General features: G+C 43.5%; 1 protein-coding gene across 6 annotated transcripts in view; it reads right to left on the bottom strand.

Moving 5' to 3' along the window:
• Positions 1-18,407, bottom strand: part of COL4A6 (collagen type IV alpha 6 chain) — a 174,703-nt gene that overhangs the window by 21,441 nt on the left and 134,855 nt on the right. For all 6 annotated transcript variants that reach the window (XM_083423343.1, XM_083423345.1, XM_083423342.1 and 3 more), the window contains 13 exons: positions 17,139-17,210; positions 16,684-16,791; positions 15,618-15,839; positions 14,851-15,012; positions 12,274-12,444; positions 10,610-10,753; positions 9,994-10,119; positions 6,956-7,137; positions 5,351-5,414; positions 3,634-3,708; positions 2,867-2,974; positions 1,925-2,032; positions 193-264 (listed from right to left, as the gene is read on the bottom strand). In XM_083423343.1, the coding sequence (XP_083279469.1) occupies positions 193-264; positions 1,925-2,032; positions 2,867-2,974; positions 3,634-3,708; positions 5,351-5,414; positions 6,956-7,137; positions 9,994-10,119; positions 10,610-10,753; positions 12,274-12,444; positions 14,851-15,012; positions 15,618-15,839; positions 16,684-16,791; positions 17,139-17,210 (1,614 nt within the window). The remainder of the gene's footprint in view (positions 1-192; positions 265-1,924; positions 2,033-2,866; positions 2,975-3,633; positions 3,709-5,350; positions 5,415-6,955; positions 7,138-9,993; positions 10,120-10,609; positions 10,754-12,273; positions 12,445-14,850; positions 15,013-15,617; positions 15,840-16,683; positions 16,792-17,138; positions 17,211-18,407) is intronic.

The following is an 18,407-nucleotide window of genomic DNA, read 5'->3' as shown; positions in this document are numbered from 1 at the left end:
ATGATGGGTCAAGGAGGTGTGTGGGGAGCGTTTCAAGAGCCAGAGAGAGACATGGAGGGTCACGTTTGGCAGCCCTGAGGTTCTCTATTCCAGGACCTCAAGGTTCACAGGTCGTCTTGGAGAAAACTACCAAAAGATGGAGCAGGTGCCCATGTTATTAGGTGTCTTCCTAGTCTGTTTCAATTTATTTACCTGGTGTTCCAGGTGAGCCCTTTGTGCCTGGTAAACCATTTAAGCCAGTCAAGCCTGGAGAGCCGGGGAATCCTGAGGAGATATTTGGAAAACACTGAATTGAGTAACAGGAATCAACTGAGACACTGGAGGAAAATTGTTTTATTTATTCGAAGATTTATTTGCCCTGCCTTGTGAGCCAGTGGACCTATAGCAAGGCTTATAGTCACCTTTAAAGATACAAATGGAGGGCGCTTTCAGACAGGCGTTTTATTGTGAGCATATTCTACTACATGTTCTTGACACAAGAATAGTGCATTATGAGGGATTGGTTCTGCTTCGGTTTGTTCTGCAATTATTCCCCAGGGCTACCACATCATTGCTCTCCACGGTGCTGTAGAGCAGTGATTCCCAAAGGGTGTGGCATGTTATGCAAGTGTAGCAGGAAAATTCAAAGACAATCAATATTATAGTTTGGGAATGATTCACGTTCTTATATACCTGACCTATTTTATACTTTCTGGATGTTCCATGATCATATTGCAAAGTAGTTGCGTTCTGTGTTTCTTTTTGTTTCCCAATGTATTTTTTAACAATAAAATTTTTTTGGTATGCTGCAAGCAAATTTTTTTCCTGAAAGTGTGGCTCAGAGAAAAAAAGTGTGAGAACCACAGCTACAGAGCAACAAAAGCAGGAAAATAAGCCAGAACATTTGTGGTATAAAAAGTCACAGGATTTTAGCACTAAGTTACAGGATATATACTGACTAGAAATAAAGCAGTGTGTCCACAGCAAAATATTTGCAGGTGTAAAGGGTACTGAAAGTGGGACCTAATATGTCTGCCCTGATAGTATCATGATCAAGAAAGGTTCCCCCCATCTTTAATTTTATTTATTTTTACTAAGTCATAAAAATTATGTACCATTTGATTGTAAAAAACAAACCTCAAAGCAGTTTACAAAAGGTTTCACAGTTTAATGTTGATTTTAATTATTATATACTGTATGTTTTTTTAATACTGTTATGCCTATAAGCCACCTAGGAAATATTATTTGATACATTGATGGCCAGCTGTATAAATTTAATTCAACAAATGAAGTCTAAAAACCCGGAGTGAGGAAGTAGAACTGTCCTACCCTATTCCTTTATCTTGAGGCCACTGCTGAAAAGGCTCTGTACTGACTCACCATCATAGCAGCAGCAAAGATAGCATAATGGGGTGGGGCTGTTCACCCTCCTCCCTCCAGCTGAGCTGGTGCTGTAAAGTAGGATAGAGAGGAGCAAAGCTCTGGAGAGGTCAGCATAGTGCAAATGTCCTAGCAGAACCTATCTGGTGCTCCTGCCAGAGCATTTGCACCATGGCAACCTCACTCCCCTCCACCTTAGTATGAAGCAGTAACTTAGTCAGAGGGAGGTCAAGCTAGTCACCTCTGTTGTGGGCTGGCACTGGCAACTCACACCTGCACCAGGGATATCTAACTGTCTGCAACCACATGCTTGCACAGTACCAATGATGGTGCCCTGACTTCATAGTTAGCTATTGACTGTCACTGACTTGGTGGGAAATTCCCTGCACATGCCTCCCTTCCGAAATGGCCCCGATACTGGACTCACTGAAATGAACAATGGATCGAAGCCTGTTGACTTCAGTCAGTCTGCTCTCAGGGTGATTAATGGTTCATGTCAACCTTTGTCTTTCCAGATCTGCTTCCCTACCAACATTTTGGGTAATTTAAGAAAATAAACCCATACCTTTTAGCCCCGCAATGCCAGGAAGCCCTGTAAGTCCTGGAGGGCCACGCTGCCCAGGAATGCCTGGAAAACCTGGGTTGCCCCTTGAAATCCCAACTCCAGGGAAACCTGGGACATGGGCAGGGGGAGAGGAAGAATCAACAGATTAAGATACAGCCTTAAAATGCATGACACATTATTATTATCTATTTAACTTGTGAGATCTCTTGCTGTGCAAAAAGAACCCAAGTAACCCTGAGAGCATAAGCACACATAAAAGCAAAACGAAACATAAAAATAAAACCCAGGCAATTCATGAAAAATACAAATCAACCCCCCAACAATAGCAGGAAAAAGCTTCAACAGCACAACAGCAGACAGTTACTGTAATCCATATACCTACACAGCAAAGTTTGGACTCTCCAAAGCAGTGAGCATGTGTACATTGAACTCAGGTGAATTTTCAAGAAAACAAGTGCAGGAGGAAGGCTGCAGGAATGTAGGAAATTGCTTCCTACCAATAGACCATTGGTCAGTCTAGCTGAGCATTGTCAACACTGGGTTTATCCAACATTAGCCATACTCAGACCATTAAAATTAATGGAAATGACTAAGTTGGGTTCATTAATTTCAGTGGGTCTACTTTCAGCAAAACTCAGTGGATGGAAGTGCCTGTCCCAGGGTCATCTAGTGAGGTCACGCTTCCAACTTCCTCCTTCAGCTCTATAGTATGTAAGGATGTAAAAAGTAACCACTCTCACCATCTCATGACCAAGGCACTCAGAGGCCTTGTGGGTGCTAAGGGTGGCAACCCCTGTTGCCACCACTAAACCCCACTTGCTAATATAAAGTCTTGGAGGGGAGGAAAAGAAGGCAGCGTTCCCATGCATTTGTTGAACTGAATATTCATCTCATAGGAAACATGGCTTGTCTGGTTAACTACCCGCAAAAGAGCATAGATACCTGGTGGTCCATCTTGGCCAAAGTCCCCCGGTGCACCTTTACTTCCTTTTATCCCAACGCTTCCTGGGAATCCTGGCTCACCCTTTGGTCCATCAAGTCCTCTTGCACCTCAAAAGATCACACAGGAAGTCTTGTCACTGTCTTAGATATTTGATGCACTGGTCCATTTGGCCACTGGCCCACCACCAATCATCCTGCATCTTTCCCAACTCACTAAATTTTAAGCTGGAATTGCCAGGGACTCAGCCTGGGATGTTTCACATGCAAAATACATCACTGAGCTCTGCCCCTCCCCAAGCATGTATCTACATCCAAAACACATGGTGTGTGCCATCAGAGACAGGTCAGCAGTGCTAAGTTAAAGTCACTTAGCGTATATAATTGTTCCATTGGAGATATATTTCGCACTAGTGGAGTGTTGTTGCACCTGAGAATGCATTATTAGGCTGCTAGTAACTTTGTTGTGCAATAGGCTGTGTAATCTATTATGCAACAAATATCTGTGATTGCAACTGTTGTGGTGGATTCCTCTGTTGTGCAGAATTAACACCCACATGTCAGCTAGTGCAAGAGCCCTTGTGGTAGCAGATAGAGAATGTCCAATATAGCCCCATTCTGACAGTGGCAATCTGAAAAATTGCGAATAATGCGACTACCTACTTTTATCTTAAAACTAAAGGAGTATAATCAATCAGAAGCTTAATCAAAAGCTTAATCAGAAGCTTTTCCTTTCAGAAACCTTTCAAAGATCACCATCAGTTCTATACCTGGAAGTCCAGGGTCCCCTTGTTCTCCCTTAGGTCCTACACCACCTGGGATTCCAAATGATTCTCCTCGGTCACCTGGAAGAAGGGAACAACCACCACCACTATTATGTCTCCAGAGGTTCCCATGTAAGCTGCAACTCTCAGAGAGTTAGAAATGATGCACCACCAAGGATAGAGAAGCACACCAGAGCTTAGGAAGGCCATTTCACTTGAACAAAGCTCAACTGGAACAGGAAACCCTCATATACTCCCTCCTGTCAGAGAGGATCCAATGGCTGGACTTAATGGTTAGGGGTCAGTTTCAGTTCATGAAGTCACATCCTGGAGAAGCTGTCACTTTGCTGTTCAGTGGCTCACCACACGAGGCAGCAGTCCATATATCACAAGCTATTGGTGAGTCCTACAGCAGAGTGGCACTGAACCATGTAAATTAATTATGTGGTGTGTTCCTAGTCTTGAACCTGCCAATCACTTTCATTAAGCGGCCAACGGTTCAAGTGTTATGAGAGCAGAGCAATGGCATTTCTTTCACTTTAAATGCTGCCTGTTACTAGGAGAACCAAAGATGGTTAAAAAAACAAAATTACTTTCATTTATTTAACATATATTTATAACACTTAACATATGTACACTTTCAAGCAGTTTACAAAATTACCAAGTCCTTCTCTCTCTTTCTCTAGTGCGCATACATGCGTGTGCGCGCACACACACACACACACACACACAAAACAATAAAACTGAAGAACTACATATTATACAACACTCATCCAGGGGTTATGTTCCAGGCATAGCGCATAAAGCTAAAATCACATGTAGTCAAAACATCCTGGGTGCAGTGATGGGTGGGGTGCCAGAGTTTTCTCCCCCTAGATGCCTGTCTGCTTTTTGTCCCTTTTCAATTTTCTTTTAAAAAAATCTTTTTGCCACGAGTATAAAGCTGAATGTGCATAAGTTAAACACACATTAACTTGTGAGTTATCTGTAAAAGACTACAATAAAAAAATAAGATCCTGCAAAAACCAAAAAGATAGCAGCACATTTTGCAAAATGTCTTCAGGATCAAGGGCTCCCTCCTTTCCTCAGCCTCCCTCTTACCAAGGCACATCCTGACTCACAATATACAATACTTCCCCCCCGCCAACCACTAACACCTGTTCATCACACTCAAATTCTGATTACTCAAATGTATAAGGTAAAGGTAAAGGGACCCCTGACCATTAGGTCCAGTCGTGTCCGACTCTGGGGTTGCGGCACTCATCCGCTTTATTGGCCAAGGGAGCTGGCGTACAGCTTCTGGGTCATGTGGCCAGCATGACTAAGCCGCTTCTGCCGAACCAGAGCAGCGCACGGAAACGCCGTTTACCTTCCCGCCACAGTGGTACCTATTTATCTACTTACACTGCATGCTTTCGAACTGCTAGGTTGGCAGGAGCAGGGACCGAGCAACGGGATTTGAACCGCCAACCTTCTGACTGGCAAGTCCTAGGCTCTGTGGTTTAACCTACAGCGCCACCCGCGTCCCTCATTTGATGTATACTCAAATGTATACATCTACATAAATCATACAATACTTAACTACTCGTCCCATTCTAGCACATCTCCACCAATGCACACAACACACAACTTTACGTTCCCCATTAGCACTATCTCCTGCTGTGGCCCCTTTGTAGTTTCCCCGTTGGAAATGGTACCTGAAAATATCACACCAGTGACTTACCCTTTGAACCACGCGATCCCGTATTCCCTGGGAATCCAGATGGCCCCATCAAACCCGCATCACCCTGGTGAAGGAAATCACTTTATTTATAATTCACCTTTCACAGAATAACATATTCCAGAGCAGGATACATTAACATTAAAGCTAGTAAAAGGTATTATAGATAAAATTACATCAGCAGGGCAGAGAGAAATGTATGGCCTCACAATGTTCACCACTACGAAACAGCAGCGCCCATTGCTATGCACAGCTTCTGACAGTCATTCCCTGGTGATGTCCACATGGAACTGGTCCTTGTGAAAGGTCCAGCCCACATCCAAGTCCGTGTTCACAAAGGGTTCAGAAAGACAGAGGACTCCTCCACTCAACCTCACTGAGTATTCATCTTTATGTGTTTGCTCAAAGCTTATGAGGAGGTTAGACTATGTCTGTTTTGTCAGGATTATGATACAAATGTATTTGGTTAAAAGAATTCACTGGATCCCTAAATCTGAAATGCAGGGCAACAAGAGTTTTCAGAAAAAGTGGTTTTTAAAAAGTCACAAAACATGCAGCAATAAAGTGTGGGAATTTAGGCTGCTTAAACCTTTTAAATATATTGTCCTGAGTTGTTTAAAGTGGTTCCTTTTCTACCCCCTTGCAGTGAACAGACCACACAGTTTAGTAAGTTTACAAACACATCAAAGGTCAGATTCATGTGCCTTTCCATACGGCAGCAGGAAAAACTCAGGCAGAAATCTTGTTACAAAATACAGTAGAAAACTTTTCTAAACATGTGGTCTGTGCCTGGAGCCTCAGTTCCAGACCTCCAATCCTTGCAATTTTCACATGGTAGACTGAGAGTGAGCAAAGAATCTTCACTCCCTTCTTTACCAGAGGTGAGGGGGCATGACTTAGTCAACTCTAGCACCAACAGCTTACTCTGTGATCCTAACCCCTTCCTGCATTAATGGAGGTTCGGCTTCCAAAAAACTTTCGCAAATCTGAACTTCCGGGTTTGGGAGCTGATTTGTTTGACAACTAAGCTGTTCGAGAACCAAGGTACCACTGTACTGCAATTTATCCCACACAGTATATATTGAGCATTTGTTCTGTTTATACGTCTTCCTGCTAATTATTCACTCATCCCATGCTTTTCAGGGCATTTCCCCATCTCTTTGCTAAGTAAAAAGAGTCCCTGTGTGCTTTTTAGAGTGGATTTGTTGTGCCCAGGTGACAGAGCACTGTAATCCAGTTTAATTGCACAAACCTAAGTTTCTAGTATGCACTTTAACCCCTCCCACAAAACAGTGGAAGCCTGTAGGCATCCACAAAAGCCAGACCTAATGTTTACATGGTGAAATGATGTACATGACCTGCTTCCATTCAGAGCAGGACAGTAGTACTCTGCTGTATACACTGTAACTTTAAAGCACACTCAAAACACATTCTTTCCCTCAAATAATTCTGGGCACTGTAGTTCACCCCATCACAGAGTTACAATCTCCAGCAAGCCTTAACAAGCCATACTTCCCAGAACTCTCTGAGGGAAAGACTTTGCTTTGAATGTGCTTGAAAGCAGTCAAAAGGAATCCAACATAAGTCCCCAGAAACAGGCATACTTACATTTCCTCCAGGCATTCCTGGAAAACCTAGGATGCCAGAGGCTCCCTTCTGTCCTGGGAAGCCAGGAGAACCAGATGTTCCAGGGAGACCTGAGTCTCCAGGAGGTCCTTTCTCTCTGCCTGGAAGCCCAGCTATTCCTGGGGGTCCTGGCTGTCCACGGGGACCAGGGAGTCCCTTGTTCCCTACAGGAAAGCAAAGCAAACTTGTTATGATCTGTGGTGGCTGGTAGGGAGGAACACAGGGAGTCCAACAGTAGGTGGAGCTAGAGCCCATAAAGCCGTAGCCAACTCAGTCTAGTTTTCCCAGTTTTGCCCTCTTCCTTCTTCCTGATGGACAACAAGACAACATTGAAGGCTGATCCAGACTTCCTTTTGTGACATGTTTCTAGGCACAGATCATCCATGCTTTAAAGCAGGAACCCCCAAACTCGGCCCTCCATATTTTGGGACTTGTTGTTGTTTAGTCATTCAGTCATGTCCGACTCTTCATGACCCCACGGACCAGAGCATGCCAGGCACTCCTGTCTTCCACTGCCTCCCGCAGTTTGGTCAGACTCATGTTGACCCATGTCAGACTTCGAGAACACTGTCCAACCATCTCAACAACCTCCATTATTCCTAGCTAACTTGACCAGTGGTCAGGGATGATGGGAATTGTAGTCCCAAAACGTATACAGGGCCAAGTTTGGGGATGCTTGCTTTAAAGTTCTGTGTCCAAGTGCCTTTCTTTCCTTCCTTTTCTTGGCCCGGTGCTTTCCATGTGAAAAAACGTTTTTTACCACTGAATCAGAGCAAACGGCTATCTGTGTAAAAATCCGAATTGCCGTTTGTTCCAAGTCAGCGTTAAAGAGTGGGTTTCCTCATACACTATACTATATACCAGAAGCTTTTGATTTTTTCACAAGTCCACCAGATATTTAGAAGTGTCCCTTCTGCTTTACCGCATCATAGTATATGATGAATTTAAAAAAATGTTCAAATATAACTTTGTGAAAAATACAGAAGCTTTCCTATTAGGAATAACAGACACAGGTATAGCAAAAGAAGATTGGAAAATATTCCTTTATGCCACAGGTGCGGGGAGGATCTTAATTGCCAGAAATTGGAAAAAAGAACTTGTGCCAACAAAAATGGAATGGCAGGATAAATTATTAGATTATACTGAACTGGCCAGATTAACAGAGACAATTAGGGGATAACCCAGACAAGAATTTCAAAAAGAATGGGGAAAATGCAGAGAATATTTTAGCAAACAATGCCCCAAAATATATACCTGGACTTGTTTTGATTAATTTCTACAGGAGACTGCAGTTTTTTAAGTCATAACTAGGAAAAATTGTAATAATCACATATAAAAGAAACAGTATACAAGAAGTAATGAAGGAGGCCATTTACAGGATAAAGGAAATATTTTATTTTTATGTTATGTTTTCTTTATGTAAGGGGATAGGAATTTAATTCTGATAACTAAATTGTCAATGGTGGTGGGTTTGTTTGTTTGTATGTATGTATGAGCTGTTATGGATTATGTTGCAAATAAATTATTAATAATAAATTTTAAAAAAATAAATAAAAAATAAAGAGTGGGTGGGTTTCCTGTGGAAAGCAGCGGGACAAAATGGGGGGGGGGGGAGGAAGCCCTGGTAGAGCATGAGACTCTTCATCTCAGGGTTATGGGTTCAAACCCTACGTTGGGCAAAAATATTCCCTGCATTGCAGGGGGTTGGACTAGATGACCCTCATGACCCCTTCCAACTCTACAATTCTAGGATTCTATGAAAAAAGGGAAAGCACTTGGACACGGAGCTTCAATGCACAGACCAGTGTCTAGAAAACATGGGGCAAAAGGTGAAGTGTGGATGAGCCCTGTGACTAAGGAAGAGCAGGCAGATGGGTAGTGCTGCCACCTCCTGGGTTGATTGTTACATGAGAATGGCTGGCTGAGGACTGGCTGATGCTGGTGAAGCAACGCCCCATGTACCTAATAATAATAATAATAATAATTTATTATTTGCATCACTCTGGACAGCTTCCAACAGAATATAAAGTAACACAAGGAAATATCAGATATTAAAATCTCCCCATTAAAGGGTTGCCTTCAGATATCTACAGAAAGTTGTGTAAATATTTTATTTTTTTATTCTTTATTGAAAAATAAAGGTACAGAAGTACAAGTGCACAGAGTAAGATAAGACACACACAAAAAGAAGAAGAAACAAGGAACAGTGCCCATGCAGAAATCAAAACACAACAACAATAAATATTGTGTACATTACTAAAAAAGAGGGGGAATTGTTATTGTAGTTAACCAGATATTAACTTACTATGGTACTTATGCAACTGAATTCCAAATATCATAAAATTTGTCCACTGGGAGCGGGTCCACTAGGCAGAGGGCCTTCTCAGTAGTGGCACCTGCCCTGTGGAATGCCCTCCTGCCGTATGATGTGGTGTGGTTTGGCGTTTCTCTAAAAGGGGTTAGTGACATCATTCTAGGTACAGAAATATTGCAAAATTAATGAATGTTAGAAGAATGCTGGAATGAAGTTATATGGTTTTAGCAGAAATGTTATAAAGAATTAAGCAAAAACTGATTGTTAATGGGCCAAAGTGGAAAATTTAAGGTTAGATTGTGTTAAGATAAATTATAGAACAAAAATTTGACAAAGATGGAAAGGATTTGCTGAAATAGCTAATTGAACTAGAATACAAAAAAGGGAGGTGTGAGGAGGTCGATGAAACAAGTAAATGAAAGGTAAAGATATGGAAATATTGGATGTGTTTTTAAATGTTTTTGTTTTTCTTGTTGTTTTGCTGTATTGTTTTTTGTTTTTCTTTTTATTTTCAATGTATTGTAAGGTACTGTTTTGTTCTGTTAAACTTTTTATTGTTTCTTTCTTCTTTTTTCTGTAACTATTAAACCTCTAATAATTTTTTTTTTTTTAAATAGTGGCATCATTCTAGGCTGTTAAATAGGTGAACAATTGGTTACGGACAACAGTGGAAACCGGATGGTATTATGTGAACTCCCACAAGTACCTCTAGGTCCTGTAAACCCCGCATTCCCAGCAAAACCAGGCTCTCCTTTGCTTCCTTTGAATGCAAGCTCCTGTTCTAGAGGTCTAAGGACAGGAGGTCCTGGAGGACCACGGTCACCTCTGTCTCCTGAAGAAGTGAAAAGAGAGACATGATGTGAAATGATAAAGACACCTCCCAGCCACACAAACTTACCCTAAGGTCCCTGTGTAGGTTGCAACAATTTAAAACACAACATTGAAAACCATCAATTAATGTGAATGAGTCCTAAAGATATAGCTCTCAAGTATCAAAGAACAGGGTAGAGGTGGGATTTACAGCAGATGAAATCTGTATAGTGAAGGTGCCAGACATAGTTCTGTGGGGAGGGAATTTCACAACTTAGGGGTTGAAGAGAGAATGCCCTCTCCTGGGACACCACCCCCTGAGCTTCTGAGGGAGGTGGAACTGAGAATGTCTTTAGGGAAAGAGGTCATATTTTAGATATTTGGGGCCTAAGACATTGAAGGCTTTAATCACTAACACGAGCACTTTGAATTGGGCCCCCAAAATAGCTGGTATGGGTCTGGCTTTGCCCATCCAGGTGAAGCTTGGCCCAATCCCAAATTGCCAGCCTTACCTTTTAGACCATCGAGTCCAGGAAACCCAATATTTCCGTCTCTTCCTGGTAATCCGGAAGCTCCTTTTAGCCCATTCACCCCTGGGATTCCGGGTAAGCCTAGCATTCCAGGGAAGCCGATGACACCTGCAAAGCCCTTTTCTCCTAGCATCAAACAGCAAATTGAATTTGTTACACACAGAGAAACTGGAAAGTAGACCGCTGCAATGGTTTCCAATTGCTGGTCTGCGGACCTGCATAACTCACCCAGGAGGTCTGTGGCACCATTCACATAACAAAAACTACCACAGAGGTATCAAAATTTTCATGGCTTGGCTTTTGAAAAACAAGGGGTCCACAGTCCTTAGCTATTTGGGAACCCCTGGTCTACTGTATCAGTCTTTCACCTTTTCAGATCCAGGACTCAAGTCTAGCCCAAACATGCATGTGGGTACCTGCTCCCTATTGTTTTACCATATATTTGTACGGCTGTGGTGGTGCTGTTGTGACCCATCTAGCCTCCCACCAGTAGGTCCTGATTAAGGACAAGCAAACTCATTTTAGTCCAGTCCTTCCCAGCTGTCAGAGAAGATAGGACTAAGTCCATTCCATCCCATTTCCAGAGAAATGGAAAATGATTTTTAAACAAAATCTACTGGAAAGCCAATGTTTAAACACAGTTAAACCCCTGGACTCTTGTAACAGAATCCACCAGAATGAGGATTCTGAAGTGGTTCATTGATTTGATCTGGGTTGTGGTCTGAATGGATTGGATTAGGAAAGTCCACTCTGGAATCGGAGTGAGGCAAAGTCCACCTAGTCCTGACACACACATCCTAGGCCAATTGAAGGCTAGTGGAAATTAAGCTTTTGGAAATAGCCCTTTCTGTGACAGAAAAGGCCTAGACCTTTCTGTCACATAATATTGCGGGCAGACGCACCTTACCAGAGCCCTCTGGCTGAACCTATCCTCCAAGGTTGATAGGAGAATATGTTGCCACATTGGCAATACTTAGCCCTCACATATCAAAAGTCTCTCCCCCCCCCCTTCCTTCCCTTCTTGCATAGCCCTTAATCAGTGCTTCCTTTCTGGGGGGACACAGGGGGATGCATACCCCTAAACATTTTGTGAATCTAAATTTGGCCTCATTGAGGGGTAGTATTTCAATATGAGTAGAAAAATAAGAGTACACCTAAACATTTTTTTTTTAAGAAAAGACTGCCCTTAATAATAATTTTTTAAAACCCTACACTAAAGGCCCAATTCCTACTCTGTGTGGAATGACTCTCCTGATAAGATGGTATCTGCATGAGGCCTTCACCTGTGGAGCACAGTGATCAGTTGGGAATATATGGGGTGAGACAATCTTTCAATACTACTTTCTGTGGCTGTTCCTATGTTATTGCTGAGGTATGGTATTATATATTGCTGCCTTCATACTGTTTTGTTGTTTTTGTAATTGCAAACCAACCATTTAACACCACCACCTGAATCTTCTACACCCACGTTCAACATTCTACCTACAAAGGCACCCTTCGACAACATAGTGTAATCCAAAATATTTGGAGGGTGCCAGTGCCAGATTGGCAACAGTGTGATGTTCCATCTAAAAAAAAGTGCCGTGAGACAAAATTATTGTCATTACAATACATGGTTACGCAGATTGAATATTGACACTCGTTACCTTTTAATCCGGGAAAACCTGGATTTCCATCTGCACCTGGAGGGCCAAGTGTCCCAGGTAAACCTAGTTCACCAGGACGTCCTGGGAGACCAACAAGACCAGGGAAGCCCTTCATACCAATGGGGCCTGGTGCCCCCGGATCACCACTTCTGCCTTTTTCTCCAGGAATTCCTGAATCGAGACAAGTAGGGACTCTTAATTTCACATCCTCTCTTTCTCTCCCCTCTTTCAATCCGCCTCTGTGCTAAGCGTCGCATTGCGTACGAGAGGATGAAACCCCACAATCATGCAGCCTTTCTAATATGCACGAGTTTAGAAATGCAAAAATAAATAAATAATAAGCATTAGTTATCTAACAATTAAAAGGCCTAGGAAGGTTACTGTCTACACCACTACACAACTGCCAATAGCGAAACCCCTTATGGTTGGGTTAATTTAGGATTTATCAGCCAAGGTTCGGGAAGCGTCTCAGTCGTACTTGCAAATAACCAGGCCACAAGTTGGAACATCAGATTCCATTCGCTACCCCCACCTTTGTGCTGAACCAAATAATGTGCGTTGCTAAAAAGAGGTCCAATGATGCAAGGTGCATTTTCCACCATCGCTTCCATCATTCTGCATTCCAGATGTTATTTCCGAAACCTGTTAAATCTGTGGTCATTCCCAGGGGAGGTCACAGTAATGGCATCAGCTGGGCTGAATTTAGCCAATTTAGCCTCTGAACTCTTTGCTCAGCTTGCTTCCACCTGTAAATTTTTAATTTTTAAAAATGTTTTGTGGTTTGGTCCACCATAGTGAAGGGTTGAAGCATGGAAAAAGGAATGCTCAAATACATTTTTTTTTAATATATAAAAAAATCAGGTTGTTTCTGGGGAAAGCAGCATCTAAAATTGGGGAAGAAACCAGGCTAACAAGCTTTGTAAGATTCTAATTACAGCACTTAAAAGTCACATCCTGATTTTTTTCCTCTTTAAAACAAACAGTGAAATATATTTTATATTATATGGATGGAGGTAGCGGAGGAAGGGGAAGAGGGACTGTATTGAAACTGAAGTCCATGTTGGGGATTCCCAGAACACAAAAGCCTTGTCCAGGTTGGGTTGGTTGCAATATCTGAGCATACGAACTACAATGTTTTGTGGCTGTTATTGGTTTTTCTCTCTCTATGATTAAAATAAGGGGTGTCACCTACAGTCAATGCAAGTCTTGTAGCATTAAAAGCTAGATAGCTGTTAGTCCAGGAGCTTTTATGCTACAGTGCATTTTCTCTCACCTTGACAGCCTATGTGGAGAACCCCAGAAAGCAATACAGAGTGACGTCAGAAATGGAGGGGTTGGTGGTAAATGGAAGAGAAACATGGTGAGGAAAAACAGACAAACACATATGAAGAGGGAGAAAGCACAAGGGCCATGAATGAAATGAATGACTCAGGAAATGGTGGTGCTTACCTGTAACTATGATTCACTGGGAGCGACCAATGCACAGGTATAAGTACAGGCGAGCTGCTTTTATAGCTACAAAATGTTGAGGAGCCACCCTGCCCTACCACTTTTGCAGATGATGTTTTGAGCCTCTGGGCCACAAGCCCATGAAAACATTCTCCACACACATAGGCCACAACAGCAGCATGAACTTAGAACACTATTATACTACTTTAACTGTCACGGCTTCTCCCAAGGAATTCAGGGAACTATAGTATGCTAAGGATGCTGCAAGCTGTTTAGCAGAGCCCACTCAGAGAGCAACACTTCTCAAGAGTTCCCTGGGAAGAGGTACAGTGGTACCTCGCAAGACGAATGCCTCGGAAGACGAAAAACTCGCAAGACGAAAGAGTTTTTCGTTTTCTGAGTTGCTTCGCAAGACGGATTTCCCTATGGGCTTGCTCCGCAAGACGAAACGTCTTGCGCCTTTTTTTTTTAACCGCCAATGCATTCCTACGGGAAACCGTCAATACACAGTGGTGCTTCGCAAGACGAAAAAACTCGTAGAACGAAAAAACTCGCAGAACGAATTAATTTCGTCTTGCGAGGCACCACTGTATTGATTGCTAAAAACACCCTGAGAACTGCAGCTCTATAAACTAATGCCTTTGAAGGACTGGACCACTTTAAATAAGGTGACTGAGGTTGACTGGTGCTGGAACGACATTCGGACTATGTTGTTATGTAGTCTCCAGCTGAACAATGTCTGGAGCTGTCCAGGGTGCCACTGTACCTGAAACCATTAACTTACCTTGTCAGAACTTAGATCCTGCCCTATTTTTGCCTTGTCTTGCTACTGGCGCAAACCCGAACATTTGCTTTGGGTCACCCAGGCTGCTTGGAACAGGACCGACAACACCCAAGGCTCCCCAAGAATATGAACATCACATCACAGGTTTATAGGCCCATCACTATAATCCTGCCAAGTTGTATAAAAGCAAGGAAAGGGGGCTACAGAATCCAGTGTCAGTCTTGCTGAGAGCAGACCCACTGGAATTCATGGGCAAGACTAACTTAGGCCGATTCTGTGTAGAAGATAGTTGGATGCAACCCAATTTTTGTCCACCTGTTATTCCCATTTGATACACAACCTACCTCGTGATCCTGGGAAGCCGACTGCTCCCATTGGACCTGGCTTTCCTTTAATGCCAAAAGGGCCGCCAGGTCCTGGAGGTCCTCGTGGTCCATCAATGCCCAGAAGGCCTGGTTCCCCACGTCCGCCTTTCGCACCTGACAGACCTGGCCTCCCATCTGCACCTGAAAAGAGAGAAGTGGTTGGCCCCTTGAAACGGCTGTTTCAGATCCATGGGTTGAGATGTGAAAAGCATGTTGCAAAATTCAAGGAAATGGAGAATGACACCTACATTCAAAGGACAATAAATATGGCAGACAGGCATGGCTTGGCTAAATGGAGAACCCTGGCAAGCCTAGTATGGCTATGGGCCAGAGGTTCTCCACCGCTGTACGGTGGACCCTCCGGATATAAACTTAATTCGTTCCAGGGGTCCGTGCGCAACTCAAAAAATCCACAACAAGAGGCGCCATTTCTACGCACCCGTGCGGCGTGATAGAGCACTTTTGCGCATGTGCGTGCACCAAAACTGGGAAGTATACACTTCTGGGTTTGCCATGTTCGCAACCCGAAAATTACATTACCCGAAGGTAATGCAACCCGAGGTACCACTGTATTAGAAAAACCAGAAAGTGCCAGACCCCAAATTTTCATCTTATTTTACTTGGGGTTCCTAGGCAGATCTCCTATCCAGGCACTGAGCAGAACTAGACCTGCTTACCTTAGGCATCATGGCTGCATCATGGGCTCTCTCAGACCAGCAGCCAACTCTAGCAGCAGCAGAACTAACCTTTTGGACCTGGAAGGCCAGGTTCCCCGAGGATGCCTTTATCTCCTGCCAATCCTGGCAGACCAGGTTGCCCTGGAACTCCGCTTTCAGCACCAAACACTTCACCAGGCGGCCCCCTTGGCCCTGGCAAACCAGGGGAGCCTGGATTTCCAGGCAATCCATTCGTCCCGTCAGGTCCTGGGGATCCTTGTGGCCCTGGCTCTCCACGAATGCCAGAGAAGCCTCAAATAAAAACAAGAGCAAAGATGTAATGTCTTTTATGTTACAGCCTGAATAAGAATTAAAATAAGAAAAAAATAATTGAAGATTAAAATGAGAATAATGCAAAACTATCTCTGCAGTCAGTCAGTGGAAACTGCCCAAAAACAGGACTGACACATGACTGATAGACCCACAACTTCTGTTTTGGCCCTGTGCTATGAATCAGAAATTCCTGTGGTCAATTCTTGCCTCTATCATGAACTTGCAAGATGGCTTTAGGCAATCTGGCTGTAGTTTAACTTGCAATAGCGTGAGGCAATTAAAACAGACCCACCTTACAGGGCTGTTGTGAAAATTGCAAAATGAAAGGGGGGGTAAGGAATGTGAGGTAGTATGAGCACTTAAAGTAAAAGGTAAAGGTACCCCTGCCCGTACGGGCCAGTCTTGACAGACTCTAGGGTTGTGCGCCCATCTCACTCAAAGAGGCCGGGAGCCAGCGCTGTCCGAAGACACTTCCGGGTCACGTGGCCAGCATGACATTGCTGCTCTGGCGAGCCAGAGCCGCACACGGAAACGCCGTTTACCTTCCCGCTAGTAAGCGGTCCCTATTTATCTACTTGCACCCGAGAGTGCTTTCGAACTGCTAGGTTGGCAGGTGCTGGGACTGAACAACGGGAGCGCACCCCGCCGCGGGGATTCGAACCGCCGACCTTTCGATCGGCAAGCCCTAGGCACTGAGGCTTTAACCCACAGCACCACCCGCGTCCCTCAGTAGCCTTCCCTAAACCTGGTGCCCCATCTATTTTGGACTACCACTCCCATCAGGCCCACTTATTTCAAGTCAGATTCCAATCTTGGCTCTTACCTGGTGGTCCTGAAGGCCCTACAACCCCTGGTGATCCTAGCGGCCCTTTAAAGCCATTTAATCCTGGCTGCCCTGGAATACCTGGCAGACCTTTTCTGCCCTTGGAGCCTGAAGATGGGTGAGGAACAAAATCAGTTAGGCACACACACAAAAAAGTTCTCACAAAAAATCGCCAGCATTCCCCCTAACAGAGACATTTTGCATACGACTTTCCTTCATAAAAAGCTTTTTGCATGCTATTTTCCACTAATATATGCATGTTCCTACACACTTTGTCCTAATATACACATTTCTTTTTTTAAAAAAGCATGATTTGGCTGGAGAACTGCTTCACCACATTCAGAGAAGTGTGCATTTTGAAGGATGGTTGCATTTCATTTTTCACATTGTTGAAGGAAAAATGAACCAGAGACGTTCACAGCAGGACAGGGCAAGGAGTGTATAATATTTCATACCTGGAGATCCTGGGGTTCCTGGAGGCCCAGGTGGACCAAATGCTCCAGGAATCAGACAGGGCAACGTTATACCTAAAGGGGGAAAAATGTGTGTCAAAAAGTTACTTGGTCAATAATGGTTGAACAGGTCCATGAATCCTCTTGATTAAAGAGCGCTCAAGAGTAACATTTCCAAACCTACCAGAGAATAATGATTTCTAACTTTATTTTAAATCCTGTTTTGACTTTTGCTCATACTTAAGGCTTGCAGTAGAAGGGTGGGGAGGATTTGTGTTCAAAAGAGAATGGCCCAGTCCAGGGATGGTGGAACCATTATACCCTCCAAGTGATGCTGGACTCCAAGTCCCATAATCTTAGAGTACGGCCACATTTGGAGGGCTACAGATCCGCCACTCCTGGCCCCATGTGATGGACCAAATGATCCTAGGCCTTGCCCCCACATTCTCTTTATCACACTGGTTAATTGTCTGGTTAATTCCACATGGAAACACCCTCTGTTTCACAGAAATACAAATGCTCCTGCAAAGTGTTTTAGGATTTTCAGTATCTGAGAAACAAATCTGCCTTGCACAACAGCTACAACAGGGCTTGTTTAAAATGTGCGGTCTGGATCTTCCCCACAAAATGCCTCAAGGCAGCCGGTGTCTGGGATATAGGATGCTGTCTCTAGAGCAGCGAAGAAGAAGAAGAAGAAGAAGAAGAAGAAGAAGAGGACTGAGATAAAGGGCAAATTCAAGTAAACATTCTTGATCAGGAAAAACAACCACAAGGTCCCCCTCAATCTCCATTGAAATAATAATAATAAAATGTGTGAGTTATGCAGAGGTACACAGGAACCCATGAAGCTGTTGTGGCCATTTGTTTATCTAGCCGAACGCTGCTCATTCTACAATGTGATTGCAGACGGGGTATTGCAGATTGAACCTTGGACCTTCAACATCTACATGCAGTGCTTTCTCTTTTTTTAAGGTGCCAGTACTCACCATGAAGTTGTTGCAGTAACTGCCACACTTTAACATTTTTTTGGGCGGGGGATCGTACCAGTACTGTTTACCCCTGAGTACCCCCAGAAAAAAGCGCTGAAAGTATGTACTCTATCATGGAGATATGGCTCTTCCCTCAAAGTACAGAAACATAAGGAGTTGTCTTATACAGTGTCTGACTATTGCTCCATGCTGCTTAGTACTTTGTACACTGACTGGCAGCAGTTCTCCAAATTTTTAGACAGGGGGCATTCACATCTCCCTACAGATGCCAACGTGCTCACAA

This window comes from Podarcis tiliguerta (genome assembly GCF_965153285.1).
Source record: "Podarcis tiliguerta genome assembly, chromosome: Z".
Taxonomy (NCBI): Eukaryota; Metazoa; Chordata; class Lepidosauria; order Squamata; family Lacertidae; genus Podarcis; species Podarcis tiliguerta.
Note: the sequence above shows the minus strand (reverse complement) of the source record. Positions and strands in the feature narration are given on the sequence as shown.